General features: G+C 38.8%; 2 protein-coding genes across 5 annotated transcripts; one reads left to right on the top strand and one right to left on the bottom strand.

The window, feature by feature from the left end:
• The first annotated feature begins 926 nt into the window (after window positions 1–926).
• LOC117499849 (deleted in malignant brain tumors 1 protein-like) lies at window positions 927–21,952 on the top strand. Of its 3 annotated transcripts, XM_034152499.1 has the most exons (27): window positions 927–1,002; window positions 1,308–1,361; window positions 1,733–1,825; window positions 2,304–2,342; window positions 2,427–2,525; window positions 3,243–3,284; window positions 3,501–3,599; window positions 4,160–4,204; window positions 4,418–4,516; window positions 4,783–4,821; window positions 4,905–5,003; window positions 5,514–5,546; window positions 5,643–5,741; window positions 6,423–6,461; window positions 6,573–6,671; window positions 6,745–6,780; window positions 17,336–17,480; window positions 17,638–17,855; window positions 18,186–18,330; window positions 18,488–18,705; window positions 19,036–19,180; window positions 19,338–19,549; window positions 20,251–20,426; window positions 20,548–20,778; window positions 20,853–21,013; window positions 21,454–21,698; window positions 21,789–21,952. In XM_034152499.1, exons 1-27 carry the CDS (start codon window positions 951–953, stop codon window positions 21,833–21,835), a joined length of 3,009 nt encoding a protein of 1,002 aa, XP_034008390.1. In that variant the 5' UTR covers window positions 927–950; the 3' UTR covers window positions 21,836–21,952. The 3 variants fall into 3 exon arrangements, with proteins under 3 accessions (XP_034008390.1, XP_034008392.1, XP_034008391.1); XM_034152501.1 differs by lacking the exons at window positions 17,336–17,480; window positions 17,638–17,855; window positions 18,186–18,330; ... (6 more) ...; window positions 21,454–21,698; window positions 21,789–21,952 and adding exons at window positions 6,864–7,008; window positions 7,166–7,371; window positions 7,701–7,876; ... (2 more) ...; window positions 8,931–9,175; window positions 9,266–9,429; XM_034152500.1 differs by lacking the exons at window positions 927–1,002; window positions 1,308–1,361; window positions 1,733–1,825; ... (11 more) ...; window positions 6,573–6,671; window positions 6,745–6,780 and adding exons at window positions 14,192–14,263; window positions 14,364–14,417; window positions 14,807–14,899; ... (3 more) ...; window positions 16,529–16,627; window positions 17,217–17,252.
• A 143-nt stretch (window positions 21,953–22,095) lies between these two features.
• ikzf5 (IKAROS family zinc finger 5) lies at window positions 22,096–26,139 on the bottom strand. Of its 2 annotated transcripts, none has more exons than XM_034152502.1 (4): window positions 25,443–26,139; window positions 24,836–25,009; window positions 23,809–24,757; window positions 22,096–22,218 (listed from the first exon to the last, which is right to left on the bottom strand). In XM_034152502.1, exons 1-4 carry the CDS (start codon window positions 25,573–25,575, stop codon window positions 22,194–22,196), a joined length of 1,281 nt encoding a protein of 426 aa, XP_034008393.1. In that variant the 5' UTR covers window positions 25,576–26,139; the 3' UTR covers window positions 22,096–22,193. The 2 variants fall into 2 exon arrangements, with proteins under 2 accessions (XP_034008393.1, XP_034008394.1); XM_034152503.1 differs by having other exon boundaries at window positions 23,848–24,757.
• Window positions 26,140–26,189: the final 50 nt, after the last annotated feature.

Here is a 26,189-nt window from a genome sequence, read left to right as displayed (position 1 = left end):
AGTAGACTCGACTACTGCAATAGTGTATTCACAGGGCTGACAAAAAAATCCATCAGAAAGCTGCAGCTGATTCAGAACGCTGCTGCACATGTCCTCACTAACACTAAAAGAGTGGATCACATCAGTCCGGTTCTGAAATCTTTACATTGGCTTCCAGTCTGCCGAAGAATTGATTTTAAAGTACTATTGCTAGTTTTTAAATCATTACATGGTTTAGGACCAAAGTATATTGTTGAACTCCCACATAAATACGAGCCATCAAGGTGCCTCAGGTCTTCTGGGACGGGTCTGCTATCGGTTCCGAGAGTAACAACAAAACATGGAGAGCCAGCATTTAGCTATTATGCCCCGACACTCTGGAACAAACTACCCAAATCATGCACGTCCGCAGAAACGCTTACTATTTCTAAATCGAGACTAAAAACATATCTCTTTGCCGCTGCTTTTAATTGAGCTGCTCATATTCGCACTACAGTATTGTATACCTGTGGTGAATATTTTTATTATTTTATTATCTTTGCTTTGTAATGCCTGTTGTAAAATGCCATTATATTATAATGTGTTTTTACTGTATTTATTCCTAAAAAGTATTTTAATTTGTTTTGTAAAGCACTTTGAATTGTCGTGTACAGAAAAGTGCTATATAAATAAACTTGCCTTGCCTTGCCTTGCTACTCAACTGGCTTTAGATAAGCCAGTGCATTGTTAGAATATAAGTGCTTAGTTTTTCTAATGCAAACATCCTTAAGCACACCCTGAAACCAAATGTGAACAATCTTTGTGTACGCTTTATGATAGTTAACCAAGTGCTGCCTTTCCCAGGAATGAGTAATCAATCAGTATCAATGTTGGTGGTTTCAGACACTTTAAGGGTGCCACGTCAAGGTGTCTGCCTATATAAGCTGCAGTGTTCAGCATGTGAAGCAGGTTGGAAGGTAAAGGAATTCACCATGTGGACTCTTGTGGTTCTTTGCAGCGTGATTGCCTCACTTGGAGTACAAGGTATTGTGCACCATTTTCTTATTGTTGTTTGTGTCTCTTTGGTTTTGGATTAAGGGTTTATGGATGTTGTTGAGGAGGCTGTGGCTCAGTGGATAGTATGATGGACTTCGAATCAGGGGATAGCAAGTTCGAGTCCCACTGCAGTCAGCATGTCGTTGTATCCCTGGGCAAGAGACTTCACCCCAAATTGCTCCTGTGGGGATTGTCCACAGTACTGAATGTATGTAAGTCGCTTTGGATAAAAGCGTCTAACAAATGACATGTAATGTAATGTTAATCATTCCTTTATGTGTTTTTCTCATCAGGTGCTGATCAGCTCCAAAAAAGTGAGGAAAAGAATCTGGCAACAGGTTCTCCAGGTAAAAAATTAAAATCAATAATTTAAAACCAAAATAAGCAGCATAACGTCAGATCATGGTTCTGATTTATACCTAAAAAATAACTGATTTAATATATAGTTCTGAATAACTTGCAGGTACACAGGTAACTGTTTACTAGGAGGATGCACTAATGAAGCAGCAAAGTGTTGCTTTCCAAATCATTTAAGAATTAACTAGGCTACAAACTGAAAGCATTTTTAATGTTTAGTTTTTGTCTGTAGAAGAATGACACAGATCACATGTTATAACCCTTATGGTTCCAAAATGTAAAAAATGAAACATAACATTATGTTGAGAGCCTAACTGTGTGTTTTCAGTGATGGTGATTGTTCCGTCTGCTCTTTCCGCAGATTCCTGCCTAAACAGCTGTGGCAACCATGTTGGAAACTGCTCTTGCTCTTCAAGCTGTGGAACCAATGGGGACTGCTGTCCAGACTATTATGGTAAGCCCCTTATTGGAACTTTTATTTATAACATAGGTTTATTTAATTTTTTATACTTGTACTTTTTTGCTTGAGTTAGGATCTAAATACCTTTTCTATCACTGGGGTGAACCAGCAAAACAATCATTGATATATTTAATAAGAGAGAAAAAAAAAGGGTTTAGGTTCATAAGTATATGTAAGTGTATGTGTTAACTCCATCGCACCATTGTCCTATCTCTACAAAACGTTTCATTTGTGATTTTTAATATTTACATTTTATATTAATATATTTACGTGTGTACATATAGTCAACTGTTTATACTTACCTTGTTTATATGTGTTGTCCTTGTTTTACCTGCAAAACAAAGACCTGTATTTCTTTGTTTGCACATTGATAGCAACAGAAATGAGGAGTCAAATTCCTTGTACACACATTGGCCAATAAAGCTGAATCTGATTCTGATACACCAACCAATCTAATATTTCTGCTTTACAGATTACTGCTCTTCTACAGCTAAACTAGCAGCATATACAGGTATTGTTCATTTCACTCAGGTAAAGTTTTATTTCCAAAAAATGTCAAGTTATCACTCTTTAAAGTACATGTTGTTTCCCATAGCTCGGCCCTCATGTCGTTACAACTGCGGCTGGAACATGGGAACCTGTTCCTGCGCAAGCTCTTGTCAATACTATGGCAACTGTTGCTATGACTACAACTGTAAGTGCCAAGTCTAACAAATCAATGGGTAAACGACCTTTAGCAGCCGAGGAGAAATCACTCTGTCAAAACCAACTGAAATGATGTGCAGAGAATGACACATTTCCCCTTTTGTTTAAGAGCTATAGGTGTATTCCAGAAGTGTAAAGTACATTCAATCAAGTATTGACTTAAGTCGGGTACTTTTACTTCAATTGAGTATTTTTATAATATGCTGCTTTATACTTCTACTCTACTACGATTTGGGAGCTAATATTATACTTTTTACTCCTGACAAGTAACTGACAAAATCAGTTACTTTTCAAATTCAGATTATTATCCTAAAACAAATTATAAATAAAGGAATAAATAAAACATGATCAATAATTATATGTTCATATATCCAGCAGCAGAATAACTGAAAGTAGCTCCATTTTAACAGCTGTGATTAATACATAAATGCATTAACACAAATAATCCAGTATTTTAATATATATGATTCGGGACACTACTATAGTACACACAGTAAATACTTTTACTTTTGGTACTTTTGGATTTTTGGATTTTATACTTTTACTTAAGTAAGATTTTATATGCAGGACTTTAACATCACTGTAGTATTTCTACTTTACTTAAGTACGATATATGACTACTTCTTACAACACTGGTGTTTTCTAATGAATTATGCAGTAAAACAAAGATTAAAGTTTGTTATTCTCTCTCTTTCTCTCTATCTAGATTACTGCCCTGCAAGCACTACCCAGGACCCTTACGTGACACGTATGTACAACTCTTCAAGCTACTAAGAAAGAAAAAGAAAGAAAGACAGACTTTTATTACAAAAGTTATTATCTCCAGCTACCAGTCCACACTCCAGACCCTACAGACTGAGCTACTGCCGCCTCTTTACTCACTTTTACCCATTTACCTTCAGCTACTTTATATGTAACATTTCCTTTATACTGTACTGTTAACGTCACCCTGTCTCTCCTACAGCTCGGCCCTCGTGTCGTAACAACTGTGGCAATTACATGGGAAGCTGCTCCTGCTCAAGCTCTTGTCAAAACTATGGAAACTGCTGCTACGACTATTACTGTAAGTGCCAAGACTCACAAATCAGAGCAGGATCTGCATCCCTCTCTTAGTGAGGGAGGTCTATTCATATACATGTTGGGATACAATGTTTTGTTTAGTTGTTTTTGAGTCTGTTTGTATGGGACTTGATGGACCTGTAGCATTGAGCTCTTCTGCCCTCCGGTAGATCCTACAGGTCCATCAAGTCTCGTACAAACAGAATCAAATACCGTATTTACATGAGAGCCATACAAGAACTCATTACTGTCTAAAAATTATCTAGCACCACAACACATACAGTTACAGACAATTTACAACTGCACTGCACTACAACACATATATTTATTTATTCCCATGTTAATGAATTTATTAAGTGAAAGACTCAATGATTGCAAAATCTCAATACCTGTGTTTTTTCCTGTATAGTAAATTGTATTTATTGTATGCGTACGTATGCGTGTGTATGCGTGCGTATGTATGTATATATACATAAATGTATGTATGTGTAAATACATATTATTATTTTAAGAATGATTAGAGGTGTGAACGATTCTAATCACTTTACTGTCTTTTTTGTGTAGCCACCTGCCGGCCAACTACAGTAGCACCTACACAGACCCCAACAGGTATAAAACGCTCTCAACAACCTACATTTGGAATAGTAAATATATATTATCAATTACTGATATGTTGAAATACTCTCTACCCTGCTACAACACCCTCAGGTATGAAAACATTCCCGAAACATATACAGTATGCGGGAAAAAACAAGCCTATAATTTATTCCGTTTACAGGAGATATTACTGATATGTTTTATTACTTCCCCTGTGTCTCAAAGCTCGGCCCTCGTGTCGTTACAACTGTGGCCAACACATGGGAAGCTGCTCCTGCTCAAGCTCTTGTCAATACTATGGAAACTGCTGCTACGACTATTACTGTAAGTGCCAAGACTCACAAATCAGAGCAGGATTTGCACTGCACTACAACACATATTTATTTATTCCCATGTTAATGAATTTGACTAAGTGATAGACTCAATGATTTCTAAATTCCATTTTTTTTTCCTATATTGTAAATTGTATTTATTGTATTCGTGCGTATGTATGCATGTTCTTATGTATGTATGTGTAAATACATATTATTATTTTAAGAATTATTAGAGGTGTGAACGATTGTAATCACTTTACTGTCTTTTTTGTGTAGCCACCTGCCCGCAAACTACAGCCGCACCTACCCCAACAGGTATAAAACGCTGTGAACAACCTACATTTGGAATAGTAAATATTTATTATCAGTTACTGATACGTTGAAATACTCTCTATAAGGTCGGCAATCATGTCGTAACTACTGTGGCTACTACCTGACAACCTGCTCCTGCACAACCTCTTGTCGAGGCCAAGGAAACTGTTGTTATGATTACAACTGTAAGTATAATTTACCACAAAGATGCTCGGGGAAGTCTCTGTACACTACGATCACCATTTCTGCAGAAAAGCATGTTGCATCATCTTCTGTATTTACTGAATTATTATCATGAAAATGACTTTGAAGTGGTGTCATTATTTGTTTCCTCTCAATAGGATGTACTGTATTTCCCATTGAAACAGGATGTTACCTGTTGGAGATCTTTATGAACTCTCAACCAAAGAGATACTAGTTAAAGAAGAGCAAAGCGTAATAATTTATTGCAGATTTACCTACTGTGAACGATTACAGATTCACAGTTTTCCAGACATTTATGTTTCATGTGGTTAATGTCTCCTCAGTTCCTGTTTTTTCAGTTTTGGCATGTCCCTTCTGTATCTTCTTTAATGCCTAACCATGCTGGAAACAAAAAAAGCTTGTATGATGTGCTATATGACCATGTTGGTGACCAAAAGTATTAATTGTGATTTAAAAGATTGTAATAATTGTGTACTCTCTTTGTCATGTAGCACAATGCCTTGCATCTGGCACAACACCCTCAGGTATGAACATTTTTCAGAAACGTATGTGGGCCTATAATTTATTCCGTTTACAGGAGAGATTACTGATATGTTTTATTACTCCCCTGTGTCTCTAAGCTCAACCCTCCTGTCGTTACAACTGTGGCCGACACATGGGAAGCTGCTCCTGCTCAAGCTCTTGTCAATACAATGGAAACTGCTGCAATGACTACTATTGTAAGTGCCAAGATTCACAAAGCTACTGAATTGTCATCCCAAGTTTCCATATAAATCGACTGTATTACAAACTTGCATAATTTCCTTTTAACATGATGTGTTACCTGTAGTAACAGGATGTTGGGGTAGGACACAATGAGGGATCTTTCTGTACTCTAAGCAAAACAGGAATCTATGAAGGAAGAGAAAAACTGTATAAATTGATTTGAAAGTACTAAAAAACAATTTAAATGATTTGGTTTCTACAGCTATTCCACCACCCGACAAGCCTTTCTGATTGAGTATACTTGCACCTTTACCACTCTTTGAATATAACCCTGACTAAAACAATTACCCTGAAACTCAACAACAAAACAGCGGTATTAGTTATTGGTGTTCAAAGTCTCAAGAGTATGAACATGACGCTTTTTAGCCTGTCCATACAGAGACCTGACAGTAATCTCCACTTACAAAATATATCTTAACCAAGACGCTATCTATCACAGTGAGATGTTGAAATATAACCTACAGATCATATAAGTAGAATAGAATTTTGTAATTTCCTCATTACTGGTTTGCTTAAAATCAGTTCTGGCTGACTGGATCAAAAACATATTTTATGTTCACACTCTCAGAATAAACAACAGGTGTATTATAAGGTTTAAAAGATAATAATGATGTTCTCCTCTCTTTGTCATCTAGCATACTGCTACATGACTCCAACTGTCACACCCACACCAGGTATGACTACTTCTCAACAACCTATAGAGTATGGGAATAAACAAGCCCATCATTTATTCTGTTTACATGAGAAATTACTGATATGTTTTATTACTCCCCTGTGTCTCTAAGCTCAACCCTCCTGTCGTTACAACTGCGGCCGACACATGGGAAGCTGCTCCTGCTCAAGCTCTTGTCAATACAATGGAAACTGTTGTAATGACTACTACTGTAAGTATCATGTCCCACACAATTGGCACAGTTTCCACGCAAAAACTGAAACCCACGTTGTTTTTGTCAACAGCCTACTGCCAAGTCACAACTGACATGCCAGCTACAGGTAGGACGCTTAGTGTGCAACATGAGCCTCTTGTACTGTATAGTTTACTCCAATGACACTTATGTTATGTTCTTCACGGTCAGCATCACCCTGTGGAGGCTCTCTGTACGGCTCTGGTTCCTTCTCCAGCCCGAACCATCCCAACCACTACCACGATAACGCCTACTGTGTGTGGCAGCTCAGGGCTGCACAAGACCAACGAATCTTCCTGTCTTTCGACTACCTGCAGTGAGTGAAGAAAACACTCCCTTTTGGAGAACATTCGTATATATTAGCAGCCTTAATGTTTTAGGAATATTTTAACTTGTGGGGAATTTGGCACTCAATGTGTTATCATCAACTCATTATGCAAGTCAATCATTTGTGGCTGTCATCTTAAAAACAGATTGGAGAACTGCTGCAGCTGTGACTATATTAACGTCTACGATGGGCCGTCTGTTAACTCAAGATTTCTGGGTAAAGTGTGCAACGACAGTCTGAGTACTTTCTACTCCACCTCCAACTACATGACGGTGCTCTTCCGGACTGATAGCTCTGTGGTTGGTAGAGGGTTCAATGCTGACTTCATTAGCTCTCTGCCAGCAAGCTCAGGTACTGTTATGGTAGTTTTTTAAAGTTTTTTTATTATGACATTATATTTGGGTTAAATGTTTCGTGTAGACATTGCAATCCGTGCAGTATATGTTAATGCATTTTATTTTAAACCACAAATGTGAACCTCAGGAAGAACTAGGGGATCACTGCAGTCAGAAGGTTCAACCTCTGGGGATCATGAACATCTGCACAAAAGTTCATACTAATCCTGTTAATTGTATTACAGATATTTCAGCGGACAAACCAACCATGTGTAATCTTAAACCTTTATTCTAAAAGTAATTCAAACTGTCGTAAATATCCCGTGAAAACGATTCCTTTGTCAGGTCGAGTGGACTGTTCCTCAGACAACATGAACATTGTGATCGAGAGGAGTTACCTCAACTCTCTCGGCTACGACGGCCATAGTTTGTATCTGAATGACCAGTACTGCAGACCCCAGGTTTCCAGTTACCAGGTGGTCTTCAACTTCCCCATTAACACCTGTGGCAATGTTCGAAAGGTACACAACTTAGGCTAACTTACTTAGCAACTTCCGAAAAAAATGAACAACATACAGTACTTCCTGACTCAAATAACTGTCATAATTAGAAGACTGTTTTCTAATATCTTCTGTTTACCAGTTTGAGAATGGCAGAATTGTGTACACCAACTCTCTCCGAGCCTACGCCTCCACCTCTGGCGAGATCACCCGCCAGTCTCACTTTAAGATGAACGTGGGCTGTCGGATGGAGCCGGATTCAGTGTCCCAGATCATGTACGTTGTCCGTCACAATGATAACAGCAGCATTACCGGAACAGGAAGATTCAATACCAGCATGGCGTTCTACACATCCTATAACTTCTACTATCAGGTGTGTTAAAAAAAAATGAAATTCCTTCTGTAAATACCTAGATACAAAGCTGACGTTTTGCTTTTACACTTTTAGGTGACTGAGGTTCCATACATGGTGACGCTCAACCAGTACATGTATGTCCAAGTGGACCTGAGGAGGGGGGACAACTCCCTGGTCCTCTATCTGGACACCTGTGTGACCTCACCATCGCCCCATGATTTCCAGAACAGATCTTACTACCTGGTCCGCAACGGGTGAGATGACAGTATGCTGTGTTTCAGTGAAGATTGAGTAAAACCTGCATTTTGTTCAAAGGACAGGCAGAGCTGTGTGATTTGTGACATTTGAAAATCAAGTGAAGTACATCAAACATCAGTAATGGAAAGTTACTGAACACATTTAGTCAATTATTGTTCTTTGACGTACTTTTCTTATACATTTCTGACAGAAATATTGTAACATGTAACACTTGATATGTCAATTTTTTGCAGAATGAGGAAATTTTTATATATACAGTAAACATAAGCACAATTCTGAATGTAGGACTTTTCTTGCAATGGAATATTTTTGAATTGTGTGACTGGTCTATTTTATATAGAAACTAAATAAACATATTTTCTATAACCAGTGTTAAAATACAGAAATACTTACCGGACCTAGCTTTTTATGATAACCGGACATAGTAATATTCTCCAGTAACACTGTCTGTTTCTCCTGTAGCTGTCCTGTGGATAACACCTACTATGCCTACGTCAGTGGCACCCGTCCCTATGCCCGCTTCAGATTTCAGGCCTTCCAATTCCTGCGAGCCACAGAGTCGGTGTACATCCAGTGCAAGGTCCTGATATGCCCCGCCTCTGACAACAATTCCCGCTGCCGCCGTGGATGCTACAACCGTGCCGCCAGAGATGTGGGGTCAAAACACGACAGCCAAACTCTGGTCCTGGGTCCCATCCAATTCAAAGGTCTGTAGTCATCTGTACTTGGTTTTGGTTGGGATGTCATAACCTTAAGAAAACTGTACAATAAAACACAAGTCACTTTCTCTTTGACAGAACCAGAGAAACAGGAGGAAGAGACTCCTAAGCAGGAGAAGGCCTAACTTGATTCTGCGGCTTCAATCATCTTCACTGTTCTTTCTGTTCATTGTGACAATGAATCATACTCAGCACTTCTTTCCTTTCTTCATTAACTGATTAAAAGCATCATCAAAAGACAATCTGTGTTTGTATATTTCATCATGACATACTCTCAAGTGAACTTTAAATATTTTAAACCCATGATAAAAATATCACTGTTATTAATTTCCGTTCTTGAACACAAATAAGATGAAGAAAAAGGATGACAGAAGACACAGTGCAGTAAGTTAGAAAACACTTTACTTATAAATTAGTAAGATTAATCCATCTCACAATGAAATGATTTGCAGGCAGTCATTACTGGATGCTCCCAGTACTGGTAAGCATGGCAACAAGGAGGTGGTCCTAGAAACAGTAACTATGTTCTTCACACATGTTGCTAAGCAACAAACAACAGTACCCAAGACAAAGAATAATCTTGCTGATGTAGCAGTCTCACTGCAACATTTGCTTTTTTGGACACTAGCCTTGGCCTCTAATCAATATAACCATTGCACTCAAATGTTCTTATAAACAACCAGTACACCTGTGTACCCAGTGACTTAATGACAACATGCCTTCATGTTTTCTGCCAAATTCAGAATCTTTGACCATAAAACGTTTTGTCCAAGAGAGTTGGACAAAGCCTTTTTAGAACATTATATTTGGGTTTTGTGGAACATAATTGGATTATTCCAATCAGTTATAGAGTTCCAAACATTGCCCCTCATCTCTGAAGGGTTTGGATATTCACTGCACAATCAAAAGGCAAATGAGATCAAATCAAAGCTTGCTCTTACCGAGTGTGTCTGCTGCTGCTGAGTGAGGTGCTGAATGAGGTCCAGGCTGATCGGCTCCCTCAATTTAACACAGGCCAGCCTCGCTGCTCCCACTCTGGTTACTGATTAACCAAAGCAGCATTGAGTCAGGGGCTCTGCTGTCATTACTTATACCCCGCTTTGTACTGACGTACTGCTACTGCTATAGAGAAATAGGTCTGACAGAGAGAGACCACTGTGGCGACCCCTCCACACCACGTGGGGTGCCGTCGAGGGCAGAGTGTGTTTGTGGGTGTTTACAGGTTCCAGTGCCTGATGAGCTGCCGGATGAGGATACCTGCCTGATGAGCTACACCTGCGGAATCAATAGAAGAGGCCCCAAGCCGGATACGTCTCACACTCCTCTGGGCACTCTCTCCGTGCCAGCCTCGGGGACCTGTGGCTGGTTCTTTTCACTATATTGTTTATTAAGAATAAACAATTGTTATATTCTTACCCCTTGTCTCGCCTCCCTGCTTTTTGTTGCAGCCCAGGAGCCGGGTTGTAACATCACACAATGTCGCTTCATTTCGACTTAAGGAAGATGATGCAAACTCATCCTGGAGGGGGAGAAAGCAGGGATACACTTTCCACAAAAGACAGATAGGAAGCACGGGGACAGCCAGGCTTGTTTTTGTTTGAGATTGACTCACTGAAACGTCATCACATTGTTGGGTCTTTTTTTTGTGAAACGGGAAATGTGGTATTCCAAATGTTGCTCATACTCGGGGTCAAACACAATGCAAATTATTTTATTCTGCTATCATTCTCTCTATGTAAATCATACTCTTTCTCTCCAGATACGATCCATATGAATCTTCTCTCACATTATTTATTCCATACCATTAGTGCAAATTGCAGAAATGCTTATTTAAAACACGACAACTGATTGAATCATGACAAATTTTATAGGCATTTTTTATACTTAAAGGTGGGGTATGTAATTTATTTCAGAAACACTTTTTGTTATATTCCATGGAATACTCTTAACATCCCGATAGCAATGAATATATTAAATGCTTTGACAATAAATCCATACAAACAATTAATCTGTGGAAGCCGTAGCGCTGTAAAAAGCACAACCGGAAAAAAAGATTTTTTCCGGTTGTGTATTTTCAAATTTGAGCGCACTCGAGCTGGTTTCTCTAAAATTACATACCCCACCTTTAATAAGCATCTGCAACTGAGAGAACACATTGGATTTGATGCAAATGTACAAATAAAAAGTTCTGTGTCTCTTTATCGTGTGAAGATAATAAGCCCAACTAGTTATTGTAAAAGTGAAAGCACCTCTCAGAGGTTCTTTATAGGCTGATAAACATGTTTATTAACCCTTGTGTTGTGTTCAAAAGCTGTTACCGTTCATGGTCTTCGCGGATCAATTTTGACCCATGATTTATCTCAGTCCAAAACACTCAATAATATCATCCAATATTGTTTTAACTACATCATAACTAACTTATAATGCATTCATAACCGTACAATCCTGTTGTAAATGTATTTGATGGCCCCAAAAAACATTACACCACATATTTAAGTAAAACATATGATTCAATTCACTCATTATATTTCCCATGGTGAAGACAATGGATCATTACGTTATCTGACTATAATAGACTAATATTAGAATACAATCTCCCCCCAAAAAGTTTTTAATTATTGTTACAGTGGATGAAGGGGGTGGGGGTGGGGTGTCTAAAGTCAAAGATGAATTTTGATTGGGCCAAATTTGACCCTGAGTCACCCACAACAATTCTGCTGGGTCTCCCCAGACCTTCAGACTTGGCTAAAATAGTCAAAATCAGTTTTTTTGTGTTGTGGAGGATATCATGAAGCCTTGTTCCGTTAAAAAAAACTAGAGCTTAGTTATTATATAATTTTAACTTGAAACGGGTCACGGGAGACCCGAACACAACATAAGGGTTAAGCTGATTTCTAATATATTAGCTAATATTTAGCTAATGTTCAATATTAAAAGGCCACATCCGTGACTCAAATAAGGAGAATCCTGCACACACAGCTGATTCAACAGGACAGGGTTCACTGTTTTTTCTCACCAGAAAGAGAAACACTGGTTACGTTTAGTGTTTTACAGCCCCGTTTTATCCTTTTTAAACATTGTAAATTATAACGGGAAGTTAGGAGTCTATAAAGCAAACATGAACGACTTTCTTGTAAGCTGACAATTTGACAGAAAAGTATTCAAGGTCACTCAACTAACTGTTCACAATGTCAAACTGATAAAGAACATTCATGCTTCTTCTTCTTCTGTCCTCGTTTCAACCAATGACACATCGCTATGTTGCACGTTCACCACACAGTGTGTTTTTGTGTAGCAACTCATTGATACAAATATTAAGTCCAATATTCCCAATTTACCAAATAAACACATTAAAAAGATCAGATTTTCTTTTAAATAGATTTTTAGGTTTATACTTGAAGAATAAAATTGATGATCATAGATGAAAGCAAAGTATGACATGGCTGTACATTTTAAAAGGTCATTTATAATATTTGATTTATACAACCACAAATATAATATATAATTAAATGAGATGTTTCATATTTTCATTTGTAATTTAGATACGCCTTATAATTGGATAATATATACAATCCAACCCAGACAATACAATACATTAAACAATGTATTGTATTAAACAAGTGCAACATGATGTTAAAATGTTGACTTTCAGCAAATAAAAGGTATTTTTACTTTGTTCACCATCTTTGTTCAGCAAGTCAGCATGCTTACAATTGCAAGTCAGCAAGAATGGTTAATTAATGAATTGCCAATTCATTAACATTCATTAACATTTGCTATTAACCCTCCTGTTATCCTTGGGGTCAATTTGACCCCATTCAATGTTTAACGTATCTAAAAAACATTGTTCACATTATTTTTTTGCTTAGTATTTCATGACTCTTCCTAATTTAGTGCGGACTAATGGGTAAACATAAAATGAACATGAAGATCTTTTTTAAATGTCCTGTACGCACTTTGTACACATCGGTGTTCCTTGGGGTCAATTTGACCCCTGGCTGTTTTAGTAGTATAAAACATATACAAATGTCAATATTTTACACATATTTGTGTTGATTGTGTAGGATGATATTGAGGTGACTATTACATTCAAATGTATCATTGTAAAACAAAACTACCCTCTGCTTTAGTTATTGGTCCTTTAACAACATCAAAAAGATCTTATTTTAACATTTTATTTCAGTCAGTGAGATTTTATGGTGATTTATATATTTTTCTATAGTCACATAATAGGAATTCTGGATGTATAAAGGGGTCTGTGGGGGGAAGGTTGGGGTAATGTTTTATTTAAATGGTTATTTAGGTAGTCAACTAAGATACCTAACTAAGATACCTAAAGCACCAGAGACATACATTTTGGTTAAAATGTGGAATAGGATCATTGAGTTTTAAACTACTGGGGTCAAATTGACCCCAGAGGATAAAGGGTGTAAAGTAAATCTGAGGATAACAGGAGGGTAGAGCTAAGGCCTTCTGCTGAAATGATTTGCCAGAAAACATATGTAGATAAAGTTAAATTACTTGTGTTACATGTGTGCATGTAAAGGACAGGACAAATATAAGTTTCTGTAAAGATTTAACATAATTGAAACAACATCAGTATTTTACTATCATTTTTATAAAAAAGTTTTAACATCTCCAGTTACAGTAAAAGCAATGCAACTGATGCAGCAGGATTGGTGTAGTTACAAGAGGCAGTGACACATCTTCAGATGTTAGCTACACATGTAAGATCATACTTGATATTGTATTATCTGCCCATCTGTAAGTTCCCAAAGGCCCTTGTGAAGTTGAACGGTATTTTTGATGCAAACATCCTTAAACACATCCTGAAACCAAATGTGAACAATCTTTGTGTACGCTTCATGATAGTTAACTAAGTGCTGTCTTTCTCATTAATGAGTAATCAATCAGTATCACTGTTGGTGGTTTCAGACACTTTAAGGGTGCCACGTCAAGGTGTCTGCCTATATAAGCTGCAGTGTTCAGCATGTGAAGCAGGTTGGAAGGTAAAGGAATTCGCCATGTGGACTCTTGTGGTTCTTTGCAGCGTGATTGCCTCACTTAGAGCGCAAGGTATTGTGCACCATTTTCTTATTGTTGTTTGTGTCTCTTTGGTTTTGGATTAAGGGTTTATGGATGTTGTAATCATTCCTTTATGTGTTTTTCTCATCAGGTGCTGATCAGCTCCAACAAAGTGAGGAAAGGAATCTGGCAACAGGTTCTCCAGGTAAAACATTAAAATCAATAATTTAAAACTGGTAAAAAGGTTACCTCCAGAATTAGCAGCATAACGTCTGATCATGGTTCTGATTTATACCTAAAAAATAACTGATTTAATATATAGTTCTGAATAACTTGCAGGTACACAGGTAACTGTTTACTAGGAGGATGCACTAATGAAGCAGCAAAGTGTTGCTTTCCAAATCATTTAAGAATTAACTAGGCTACAAACTGAAAGCATTTTTAATGTTTAGTTTTTGTCTGTAGAAGAATGACACAGATCACATGTTATAACCCTTATGGTTCCAAAATGTAAAAAATGAAACATAACATTATGTTGAGAGCCTAACTGTGTGTTTTCAGTGATGGCGATTGTTCCGTCTGCTCTTTCCGCAGATTCCTGCCTAAACAGCTGTGGCAACCATGTTGGAAACTGCTCTTGCTCTTCAAGCTGTGGAACCAATGGGGACTGCTGTCCAGACTATTATGGTAAGCCCCTTATTGGAACTTTTATTTATAACATAGGTTTTTTATATTGTTATACTTGTACTTTTAGCTTGAGTTAGGATCTAAATACCTTTTCTATCACTGGGGTGAACCAGCAAATCAATCATTGATATATTTAATAAGAGAAAACAACAAATAAGGGTTTAGGTTCATAAGTATATGTAAGTGTATGTGTTTACTCCATCGCACCATTGTCCTATCTACAAAACGTTTCATTTGTGATTTTTAATATTTACACTTTATATTAATATATTTACGTGTGTACATATAGTCAACTGTTTATACTTACCTTGTTTATATTTGTTGTCCTTGTTTTGCCTGCAAAACAAAGACCGGTATTTCTTTGTTTGCACATTGATAGCAACAGAAATGAGGAGTCAAATTCCTTGTACACACATTGGCCAATAAAGCTGAATCTGATTCTGATACACCAACCAATCTAATATTTCTGCTTTACAGATTACTGCTCTTCTTCAGCTGAAACAGCAGCACATACAGGTATTGTTCATTTCACTCAGGTAAAGTTTTATTTCAAAACAATTCTAGTTATCACTCTTTAAAGTACATGTTGTTTCCCATAGCTCGGCCCTCATGTCGTTACAACTGCGGCTGGGACATGGGAAGCTGTTCCTGCACAAGCTCTTGTCAATACTATGGCAACTGTTGCCATGACTACAACTGTAAGTGCCAAGTCAAACAAATCAACGGGTAAAAAACCTTTAGCAGCTGAGGAGAAATCACTCACATTTCCCCTTTTGTTTAAGAGCTATAGGTGTATTCCAGAAGTGTAAAGTACATTCAATCAAGTATTGACTTAAGTCCGATTTTCGGGTACTTTTACTTCAATTGAGTATTTTTATAATATGCTGCTTTATACTTCTACTCCACTACGATTTGGGAGCTAATATTATACTTTTTACTCCATCACATTTATTTAGACAAAATCAGTTACTTTTCAGATTCAGATTATTAGCTAAAACAAATTTTCAATAAACTAATATATAAAAATGATATATAATTATATGTTCATATATCCAGCAGCAGAATAACTGAAAGTAGCTCCACTTTAACAGCTGTGATTAACACATAAATGCATTAACACAAATAATCCAGTATTTTAATATATATGATTCGGGACACTGCACACAGTAAATACTTTTACTTTTGGTATTTTTGGATTTTGTACTTTTACTTAAGTAAGATTTTATATGCAGGATTTTAACTTCATTGTAGTATTTCTACTTTACTTAAGTACGATATGGGACTACAGTTTACAACACTGGTGTTTTCTAATGAATTATGCAGTAAAACAAAGATTAAAGCTTGTTATTCTCTCTCTTTCTCTCTATCTAGATTACTGCCCTGCAAGCACTACCCAGGACCCTTACGTGACACGTATGTACAACTCTTCAAGCTACTAAGAAAGAAAAAGAAAGAAAGACAGACTTTTATTACAAAAGTTATTATCTCCAGCTACCAGTCCACACTCCAGACCCTACAGACTGAGCTACTGCCGCCTCTTTACTCACTTTTACCCATTTACCTTCAGCTACTTTATATGTAACATTTCCTTTATACTGTACTGTTAACGTCACTCTGTCTCTCCTACAGCTCAGCCCTCGTGTCGTTACAACTGTGGCCGGCACATGGGAAGCTGCTCCTGCTCAAGCTCTTGTCAATACAATGGAAACTGCTGCAATGACTACTATTGTAAGTGCCAAGATTCACAAAGTTACTGAATTGTCATCCCAAGTATCCATATAAATCGACTGTATTACAAACTTGCATAATTTCCTTTTAATATGATGTGTTACTTGTAGTAACAGGATGTTGTGGTAGGACACAATGGGGGATCTTTCTGTACTCTAAGCAAAACAGGAATCTATGAAGGAAGAGAAAAACTGTATAAATTGATTTGAAAGTACTAAAAAACAATTTGAATTCTACAGCTATTCCACCACCCGACAAGCCTTCTGATTGAGTATACTTGCACCTTTACCACTGTTTGAATAAAGCCCTGACTAAAACAATTACCCTGAAACTCAACAACAAAACAGCGGTATAAGTTATTGGTGTTCAAAGTCTCAAGAGTATGAACATGACCCTTTTTAGCCTGTCCATACAGAAACCTGACAGTAACCTCCACTTACAAAATATATCTTATGGGAAGCTGCTACTATTCAAGCTCTTGTGAATTGAATGGAAACTGTTTTAATGACGACTACTGTAAGTATCATGTCCCACACAATTGGCACAGTATCCACGCAAAATCTGAAACCCACGTTGTTTTTGTTAACAGCCTACTGCCAAGTCACAACTGACATGCCAGCTACAGGTAGGACCCTTAGTGTGCAACATGAGCCTCTTGTACTGTATAGTTTACTCCAATGACACTTATGTTATGTTCTTCACGGTCAGCATCGCCCTGTGGAGGCTCTCTGTCCGGCTCTGGTTCCGTCTCCAGCCCGAACCATCCCAACAACTACCACGATAACGCCAACTGTGTGTGGCAGCTCATTGCTGCACACGACCAACGAATCTTCCTGTCTTTCGACTACCTGCAGTGAGTGAAGAAAACACTCCCTTTTGGAGAACATTCGTATATATTAGCAGCCTTAATGTTTTAGGAATATTTTAACTTGTGGGAAATTTGGCACTTAATGTGTTATCATTAACTCATTATGGAAGTCAATAATTTGTGGCTGTCATCTTAAAAACAGATTGGAGAACTGCTGCGACTGTGACTATATTAACGTCTACGATGGGCCGTCTGTTAACTCAAGATTTCTGGGTAAAGTGTGCAACGACAGTCGACAACAGAGTACTTTAAGTTTCTACTCCACCTCCAACTACATGACGGTGCTCTTCCGGACTGATGGCTCTGTGGTTGGCCGAGGGTTCAATGCTGACTTCATTAGCTCTCTGCCAGAAAGCTCAGGTACTGTTATGGTAGTTTTTTTTATTTGTTTTATTATGACATTATATTTGGGTTAAATGTTTCCTGTGGATTGACAAAGATGGCAAGGTTTTGGCATGATATAGTACATACACCAGGTTTACCATCTTCATTTAAAACAACACAAGGTGATACAACATACAAGTGAATCTGATGTTATAGGTATTATCAAACAAAAAATAATGGGAAAAAATAAAATGGCAAGTCACAACTGACATGCCAGCCACAGGTAGGACCCTTAGTGTGCAACATGAGCCTCTTGTACTGTATAGTTTACTCCAATGACACTTATGTTATGTTCTTCACGGTCAGCATCGCCCTGTGGAGGCTCTCTGTCCGGCTCTGGTTCCGTCTCCAGCCCGAACCATCCCAACAACTACCACGATAACGCCAACTGTGTGTGGCAGCTCAGTGCTGCACACGACCAACGAATCTTCCTGTCTTTCGACTACCTGCAGTGAGTGAAGAAAACACTCCCTTTTGGAGAACATTCGTATATATTAGCAGCCTTAATGTTTTAGGAATATTTTAACTTGTGGGAAATTTGGCACTTAATGTGTTATCATCAACTCATTATGCAAGTCAATAATTTATGACTGTCATCTTAAAAACAGATTGGAGAACTGCTGCGACTGTGACTATATTAACGTCTACGATGGGCCGTCTGTTAACTCAAGATTTCTGGGTAAAGTGTGCAGCGACAGTCGACAACAGAGTACTTTAAGTTTCTACTCCACCTCCAACTACATGACGGTGCTCTTCCGGACTGATGGCTCTGTGGTTGGCCAAGGGTTCAATGCTGACTTCATTAGCTCTCTGCCAGAAAGCTCAGGTACTGTTATGGTAGTTTTTTTAATTTGTTTTATTATGACATTATATTTGGGTTAAATGTTTCCTGTGGATTGACAAAGATGGCAAGGTTTTGGCATGATATAGTACATACACCAGGTTTACCATCTTCATTTAAAACAACACAAGGTGATACAACATACAAGTGAATCTGATGTTATAGGTATTATCAAACAAAAAATAATGGGAAAAAATAAAATGGCAAGTCACAACTGACATGCCAGCTACAGGTAGGACCCTTAGTGTGCAACATGAGCCTCTTGTACTGTATAGTTTACTCCAATGACACTTATGTTATGTTCTTCACGGTCAGCATCGCCCTGTGGAGGCTCTCTGTATGGCTCTGGTTCCTTCTCCAGCCCGAACCATCCCAACAACTACCACGATAACGCCAACTGTGTGTGGCAGCTCAGTGCTGCACACGACCAACGAATCTTCCTGTCTTTCGACTACCTGCAGTGAGTGAAGAAAACACTCCCTTTTGGAGAACATTCGTATATATTAGCAGCCTTAATGTTTTAGGAATATTTTAACTTGTGGGAAATTTGGCACTTAATGTGTTATCATCAACTCATTCTGCAAGTCAATAATTTGTGGCTGTCATCTTAAAAACAGATTGGAGAACTGCTGCGACTGTGACTATATTAACGTCTACGATGGGCCGTCTGTTAACTCAAGATTTCTGGGTAAAGTGTGCAACGACAGTCGACAACAGAGTACTTTCTACTCCACCTCCAACTACATGACGGTGGTCTTCCGGACTGATGGCTCTGTTGTTGGCCGAGGGTTCAATGCTGACTTCATTAGCTCTCTGCCAGAAAGCTCAGGTACTGTTATGGTAGTTTTTTTAATTTGTTTTATTATGACATTATATTTGGGTTAAATGTTTCCTGTAGATTGACAAAGATGGCAAGAAAAAAGAAAAAATTAAATGTACACCTGAGGATGGTGCTATATGGAAAGTAAAGGAAGTTATTATATTTAATCTTGATGGGGACATGAATACAAGCACCAACTTTCATTGCAATCCGTATGTTAATGCACTTTATTTTATAGGGGTTTTTAAATCAAAACTAAAAACACACTTCTTCTCTCTGGCTTTCTAGTTAGAGCGGAGCACGACTCCTGACTTTTCCGTGTGTTTTATTTTTATTTTGTTTTTTAAGATATATCTGTTGTAATTTATTGTCGTTTATTGTGATTTGTAGTAATGTGTTTTTATTACATGTACAGCACTTTGGCTCGACCAAAAATCGCTTTTAAATGTGCTATATAAATAAAACCTGATTTGATTTTAAACCAAAAATGTTAACCTCATGCTGGCGCATCAGGAAGAACTAGGGGATCACTGCAGTCAGAAGGTTCAACCTCTGGGGATCATGAACATCTGCACAAAAGTTCATACTAATCCTGTTAATTGTATTACATATATTTCAGTGGACAAACCAACCATGTGTAATCTTAAACCTTTATTCTAAAAGTAATTCAAACTGTCGTAAATATCCCGTGAAAACGATTCCTTTGTCAGGTCGAGTGGACTGTTCCTCAGACAACATGAACATTGTGATCGAGAGGAGTTACCTCAACTCTCTCGGCTACGACGGCCATAGTTTGTATCTGAATGACCAGTACTGCAGACCCCAGGTTTCCAGTTACCAGGTGGTCTTCAACTTCCCCATTAACACCTGTGGCAATGTTCGAAAGGTACACAACTTAGGCTAACTTACTTAGCAACTTTCGAAAAAAATGAACAACATACAGTACTTCCTGACTCAAATAACTGTCATAATTAGAAGACTGTTTTCTAATATCTTCTGTTTACCAGTTTGAGAATGGCAGAATTGTGTACACCAACTCTCTCCGAGCCTACGCCTCCACCTCTGGCGAGATCACTCGCCAGTCTCACTTTAAGATGAACGTGGGCTGTCGGATGGAGCCGGATTCAGTGTCCCAGATCATGTACGTTGTCCGTCACAATGATAACAGCAGCATTACTGGAACAGGCAGATTCAATACCAGCATGGCGTTCTACACATCCAATAACTTCTACTATCAGGTGTGTTAAAACATTTTTAAATCCTTCTGTAAATACCTAGATACAATGCTGACGTTTTGCTTTTACACTTTTAGGTGACTGAGGTTCCATACATGGTGACGCTTAACCAGTACATGTATGTCCAAGTGGACCTGAGGAGGGGGGACAGCTCCCTGGTCCTCTATCTGGACACCTGTGTGACCTCACCATCGCCCCATGATTTGCAGAACAGATCTTACTACCTGGTCCGCAACGGGTGAGATGACAGTATGCTGTGTTTCAGTGAAGATTGAGTAAAAGCAGAGCTGTGTGATTTGTGACATTTGAAAATCAAGTGAAGTACATCAAACATCAGTAATGGAAAGTTACTAAACACAATTAGTAAATATTTTTCTTTGATGCACTTTTCTTATACATTACTGACAGAAATATTGTAACATGTAACACTTGATATGTCAATTTTTTGCAGAATGAGTAGATTTTTATACAAACAGTAAACATAAGTACAATTCTGAATGTAGGACTTTTCTTGCAATGGAATATTTTTTAATTGTGTGATTGGTCTATTTTATATAGAATCTAATATTTTCTTTAACCAGTTAAGTATTCAAATATAGAAATACTTACTGGACCTAGCTTTTTCTGATAACCGGACATAGTAATATTCTCCAGTAACACTGTCTGTTTCTCCTGTAGCTGTCCTGTGGATAACACCTACTATGCCTACGTCAGTGGCACCCGTCCCTATGCCCGCTTCAGATTTCAGGCCTTCCAATTCCTGCGAGCCACAGAGTCGTTGTACATCCAGTGCAAGGTCCTGATATGCCCCGCCTCTGACAACAATTCCCGCTGCCGCCGTGGATGCTACAACCGTGCCGCCAGAGATGTGGGGTCAAAACACGACAGCCAAACTCTGGTCCTGGGTCCCATCCAATTCAAAGGTCTGTAGTCATCTGTACTTGGTTTTGGTTGGGATGTCATAACCTTAAGAAAACTGTACAATAAAACACAAGTCACTTTCTCTTTGACAGAACCTGAGAAACAGGAGGAAGAGACTCCTAAGCAGGAGAAGGCCTAACTTGATTCTGCGGCTTCAATCATCTTCACTGTTCTTTCTGTTCATTGTGACAATGAATCATACTCAGCACTTCTTTCCTTTCTTCATTAACTGATTAAAAGCATCATCAAAAGACAATCTGTGTTTGTATATTTCATCATGACATACTCTCAAGTGAACTTTAAATATTTTAAACCCATGATAAAAATATCACTGTTATTAATTTCCGTTCTTGAACACAAATAAGATGAAGAAAAAGGATGACAGAAGACACAGTGCAGTAAGTTAGAAAACACTTTACTTATAAATTAGTAAGATTAATCCATCTCACAATTAAATGATTTGCCATCCCGCAGGGGTAGAGTGATCGCCAACAGGCTCAACATTCACTGTTACCTATGAACCTACGACACAGAGAACATAAGGCAGTCATTACTGGATGCTCCCAGTACTGGTAAGCATGGCAACAAGGAGGTGGTCCTAGAAACAGTAACTATGTTCTTCACACATGTTGCTAAGCAACAAACAACAGTACCCAAGACAAAGAATAATCTTGCTGATGTAGCAGTCTCACTGCAACATTTGCTTTTTTGGACACTAAACATCTACCCACCGACTCAGAATACAATACTCAGTAAATATTCAGAAAAGCACTTTAAAGGAACCGTATGATGGATGGGGAATCTCTTTGTCTTATCACAAAGGCTAAAACTTGGCATCCCCTGTGCTACGTGGCAATTCTGAAAACGTGTTCACATGAGACACAAGACTTGGTGATTCTGTCCTAAACACTGGATATTAAAGTGACTTCATACAATATCAAAACATCAGGACGTGATTAAAAAGATATACAAAACCATTTAAACAAAAACAAGTGATGTGACCATGATGCTGGTCAAGGAAGGGCACTGTGTGAAGGAACTCCCGACGTCTACAACATGTAGTTTGACAACTCAGATCACAAACCACAGTTACAAACGTTGGCCATAATTTACTGTGAATGCCATAAATATATTCCAATTTTTTTTTAGCAGCAATCTTGGAGCAGGATTTTGGCAAAAAAAAATCATGGCTACCAAAAAATAATTACAAAGGCCCAAACTTTTTTCTAAGGTTCCAGGCCCTTTACATTAAGTAGAAACAGGATATTGTAATAATATCTATTAATATGTAAAGAAGTAACAGTCCTCTATATCTTGGACCAATTAAGGTGACTATGTCAGGCACTGCAAAGAAATAGAAGTAATGCACTAAATAATGAAATAATTTCAACAAGGCTTTAGTAAGATCACTCAAGGCCAACAGGTTCACTGCTGTGTCAATAACATCCGATCAACCTTTAGAAATAGCTCCAGTAGGGTTGAGAATGTATTTTTATTTAGCTAAAAGGGACATGCTGTTAAAAGTGGAAGCCAATTTCATGTGTGATATCTTTTCCTATACCGAAAAGATCACACCTGTATTCAGTCCGTGTTTTAGCCATTTTACTCTAAATCCCAAACCTGGAACATGTTGACCATTTTTCTAACGTAATTCATAAGGCTTTTTTTGTCAGCTACCATAGTGTTGCATGGTATTGCATTGGAATTACATATGTGAAAGGTTAAGGTCACACGAGTTATGCATTTTAAAAACCCAAAAGGCAATTTCTTTTCACATGTATTAGGAATTTGGTCATCTATTACATAAAATATGGTGAATTAGTTCAGCTAAATAGAGAATCTTTTTTTCTGATTTACAACAGTGTGTAAATGTAAATCCCTCCTTTACTACAAATACATTCTCAACCAGTGGAAAACACTGATCATCCCCTCATAATACACTTGAATGGGCACCCACAGGTATACAAAATGAAACCATCTGAATGTTGCCATTTTATAAGTACAACTTTCAAAGGCTAGGCTACATCAAGGCCAAGTCAAAGACCAATAAATAATATAACTATGGAATTAATAAAACAAGGCTGTCCAATAAAAGTTTTTTTTTTCCATCACTTGTGCTGCCCGCGGGCAAAGTGGCAGGCGAAGTCATACTTGCTCTTGCTCTTGTGGCCGCAGATGTTGCACTGGAATGGTTTCTCGTAGCCGTGGCAGCCCATGTGGATAGTGTAGAGGATGTTGTCGGGAAAGTAGATGTCACAGTGCTGGCAGTGATGCAGCATGTGGAGGTCCTGGAGTGGGACAGACAGGCCTGGGGCCGGCGTACTGGGTTGGCTGTTGGAGACACTGGGGGTACTGGTGCGCCCACTGTGCTCGCTGCAGGGTCCCCTTCCAGGGCTGCAGGTGATGTGGGGGGGGCCCCTGGGCTCTGGGGTGATTGGGGACGAGCAGGAGGCGTGGGCCATGCTGGCTGAGACAGCTACAGGAGCTGTGGCAGGGAGGGGCTGCTGGATGAGGAAAGGCTTCTCATCGACGATAGACTCTGCTCCTGGAGACATGGGGGGTTGATTCTGGGCCTGGGACTCTGAAGGGAGACTCGCCAACTGGCCTGCCAGGGTGGACAGCTGATTCAGAGGGTTTTCCATAACCATGTCTTGGTGATTTGTGGAGTGCCCATCGTCGATTGTGCGACCCTGATTATCATACGACTCTTGGCGTAAGTGGGGCAGCTCATGGGAGAAGTCGTTCACATTGTCAGCTTTGTGCACCACCATAGAAGGGGGGCTGAAGTTGATGAGGAGCCGGCGGCCATAGCCCAGTGAGCTGGCTTTCTTCTGTAAAACACTCAGCATCTTCTTGTGGGAGAGTGAGCGCGCACCTTTCATTGGCAGCAGTTTGTGGCGTCGACGGCGATGGTGCGACAGGTTGCTACGGTCACTGCAGCGGAAAGAGCACAGCTCACACTTATAAGGCTTCTCGCCCGTGTGAGATCGCATGTGGGCCTCTAGGTGGCGCTCATAGGCCGAAGCAAATGGGCAAAGATGGCAGCGATGAGGTTTCTCTCCTGTTTGAAAGAGGAAAACAGACTTAATAACAAAACAATGTCAATGACATTCTCTTAAACTAAAGTATCATCACTTACCTGTGTGAATTCGGATGTGCTCAATGAGTCTTGCTGTGCCTCTGGTAGCATAGTTGCAGTAGCGGCACTTGAGCTTGCCATCATAGGTCCTCTCAAAACCATCCACTAGGATCCCTGAGCTGTCCTCCAGAGACATGTCCACTGAGGGGTGATCCAGTCCATTCTGACCGCAGTCTGCACAAGAACATAAGCAGGATCTTTTATAAAAATGAAATGTCACCCCTTACAAAATCTAATTATATTCAACTATCTACTGAAAAAATATTTAGGATGGAATTATTATTTTTTGATGACCTCTATAACTGCTTTAGACTCAACCCTACAGCTGTCACTCCTGTTGGTTGTAAAATAACATATCGTATTATACTTTAGTAACATTTGTGCATTAATGCATTGAAACACCGATTTATCACAGACTTATTGAAGGAATATGTAGATGACCATGCCTGATAACTAGATATTTAAAGTCAGATATCACATAATACGTATAGGTGCATCTGTCAGCTGCTGGTCTAGATAAAACTGTATCAAATACCACCAAATCCAGACGAATAAAACTGCTGAATATTGCAAAAATGTGAACAATAAAAGACAGATAGCTGGTTACCTGGTGGCAGCTCGTCCACCTCCTTGACGCCGCTGACAGAGCCTGAGATCATGTTGACATGCTGGGTCTGCTGGCTCAGATACTCCTGGAAATCCTTCACAAAGTCAAGCGTGTCTGGCTTTTCCTCGCCCATTGAAAGAAAGTGATGAAAATACCCAACACTACACCCAACACGTATTGACTTGAATTACTGAAGATCGTAAGTGAATTGGCATGAGGTCCGAAAAATGTAGCTAAGACGTTATTTGAAAAAGTCACAGTATCACAATAGCTGAATTTTAAAGACCACATGCAGATAACTTGGTTAGATGAAGGCAGTTTTGTTTTTTTGTTTAGAAAGCCGTGTCGACTGTATCCAGACACAAAGACATTATAATCCTGGAGATGTGTGATTGACAAGCAGGAAATCGGGGCGATCCAATGTCTGGTCGGTCGCTCCTACACACCGCTCCCCATCACCGTCATGTTGTTACCAAAGATACGCTACCAGACAGCTAATGTTAGCTTATCTTTGGGAGAAAAGCATCTTTGTCAACAACAGCGCCGCTATCAAGTCGACACGGTCATTATTAACACAGACTGTATGCGTTTCAGTAAATCCCAATGAGTGCCACTTGTTTTATGAGGTTTTTCACCCGAGGTGCTTGCTTCAATTCACGCGAAAAGACAACCTGTTAATCAAAACAATAAGGCGGGGTGAAAGTTCATTTAGTGTGCGTCGGTGAAATCATTCCCGCCAAAAACTCG

The sequence above is a fragment of the Trematomus bernacchii genome, unplaced genomic scaffold (genome assembly GCF_902827165.1).
Source record: "Trematomus bernacchii unplaced genomic scaffold, fTreBer1.1, whole genome shotgun sequence".
Taxonomy (NCBI): Eukaryota; Metazoa; Chordata; class Actinopteri; order Perciformes; family Nototheniidae; genus Trematomus; species Trematomus bernacchii.
Note: the sequence above shows the minus strand (reverse complement) of the source record. Positions and strands in the feature narration are given on the sequence as shown.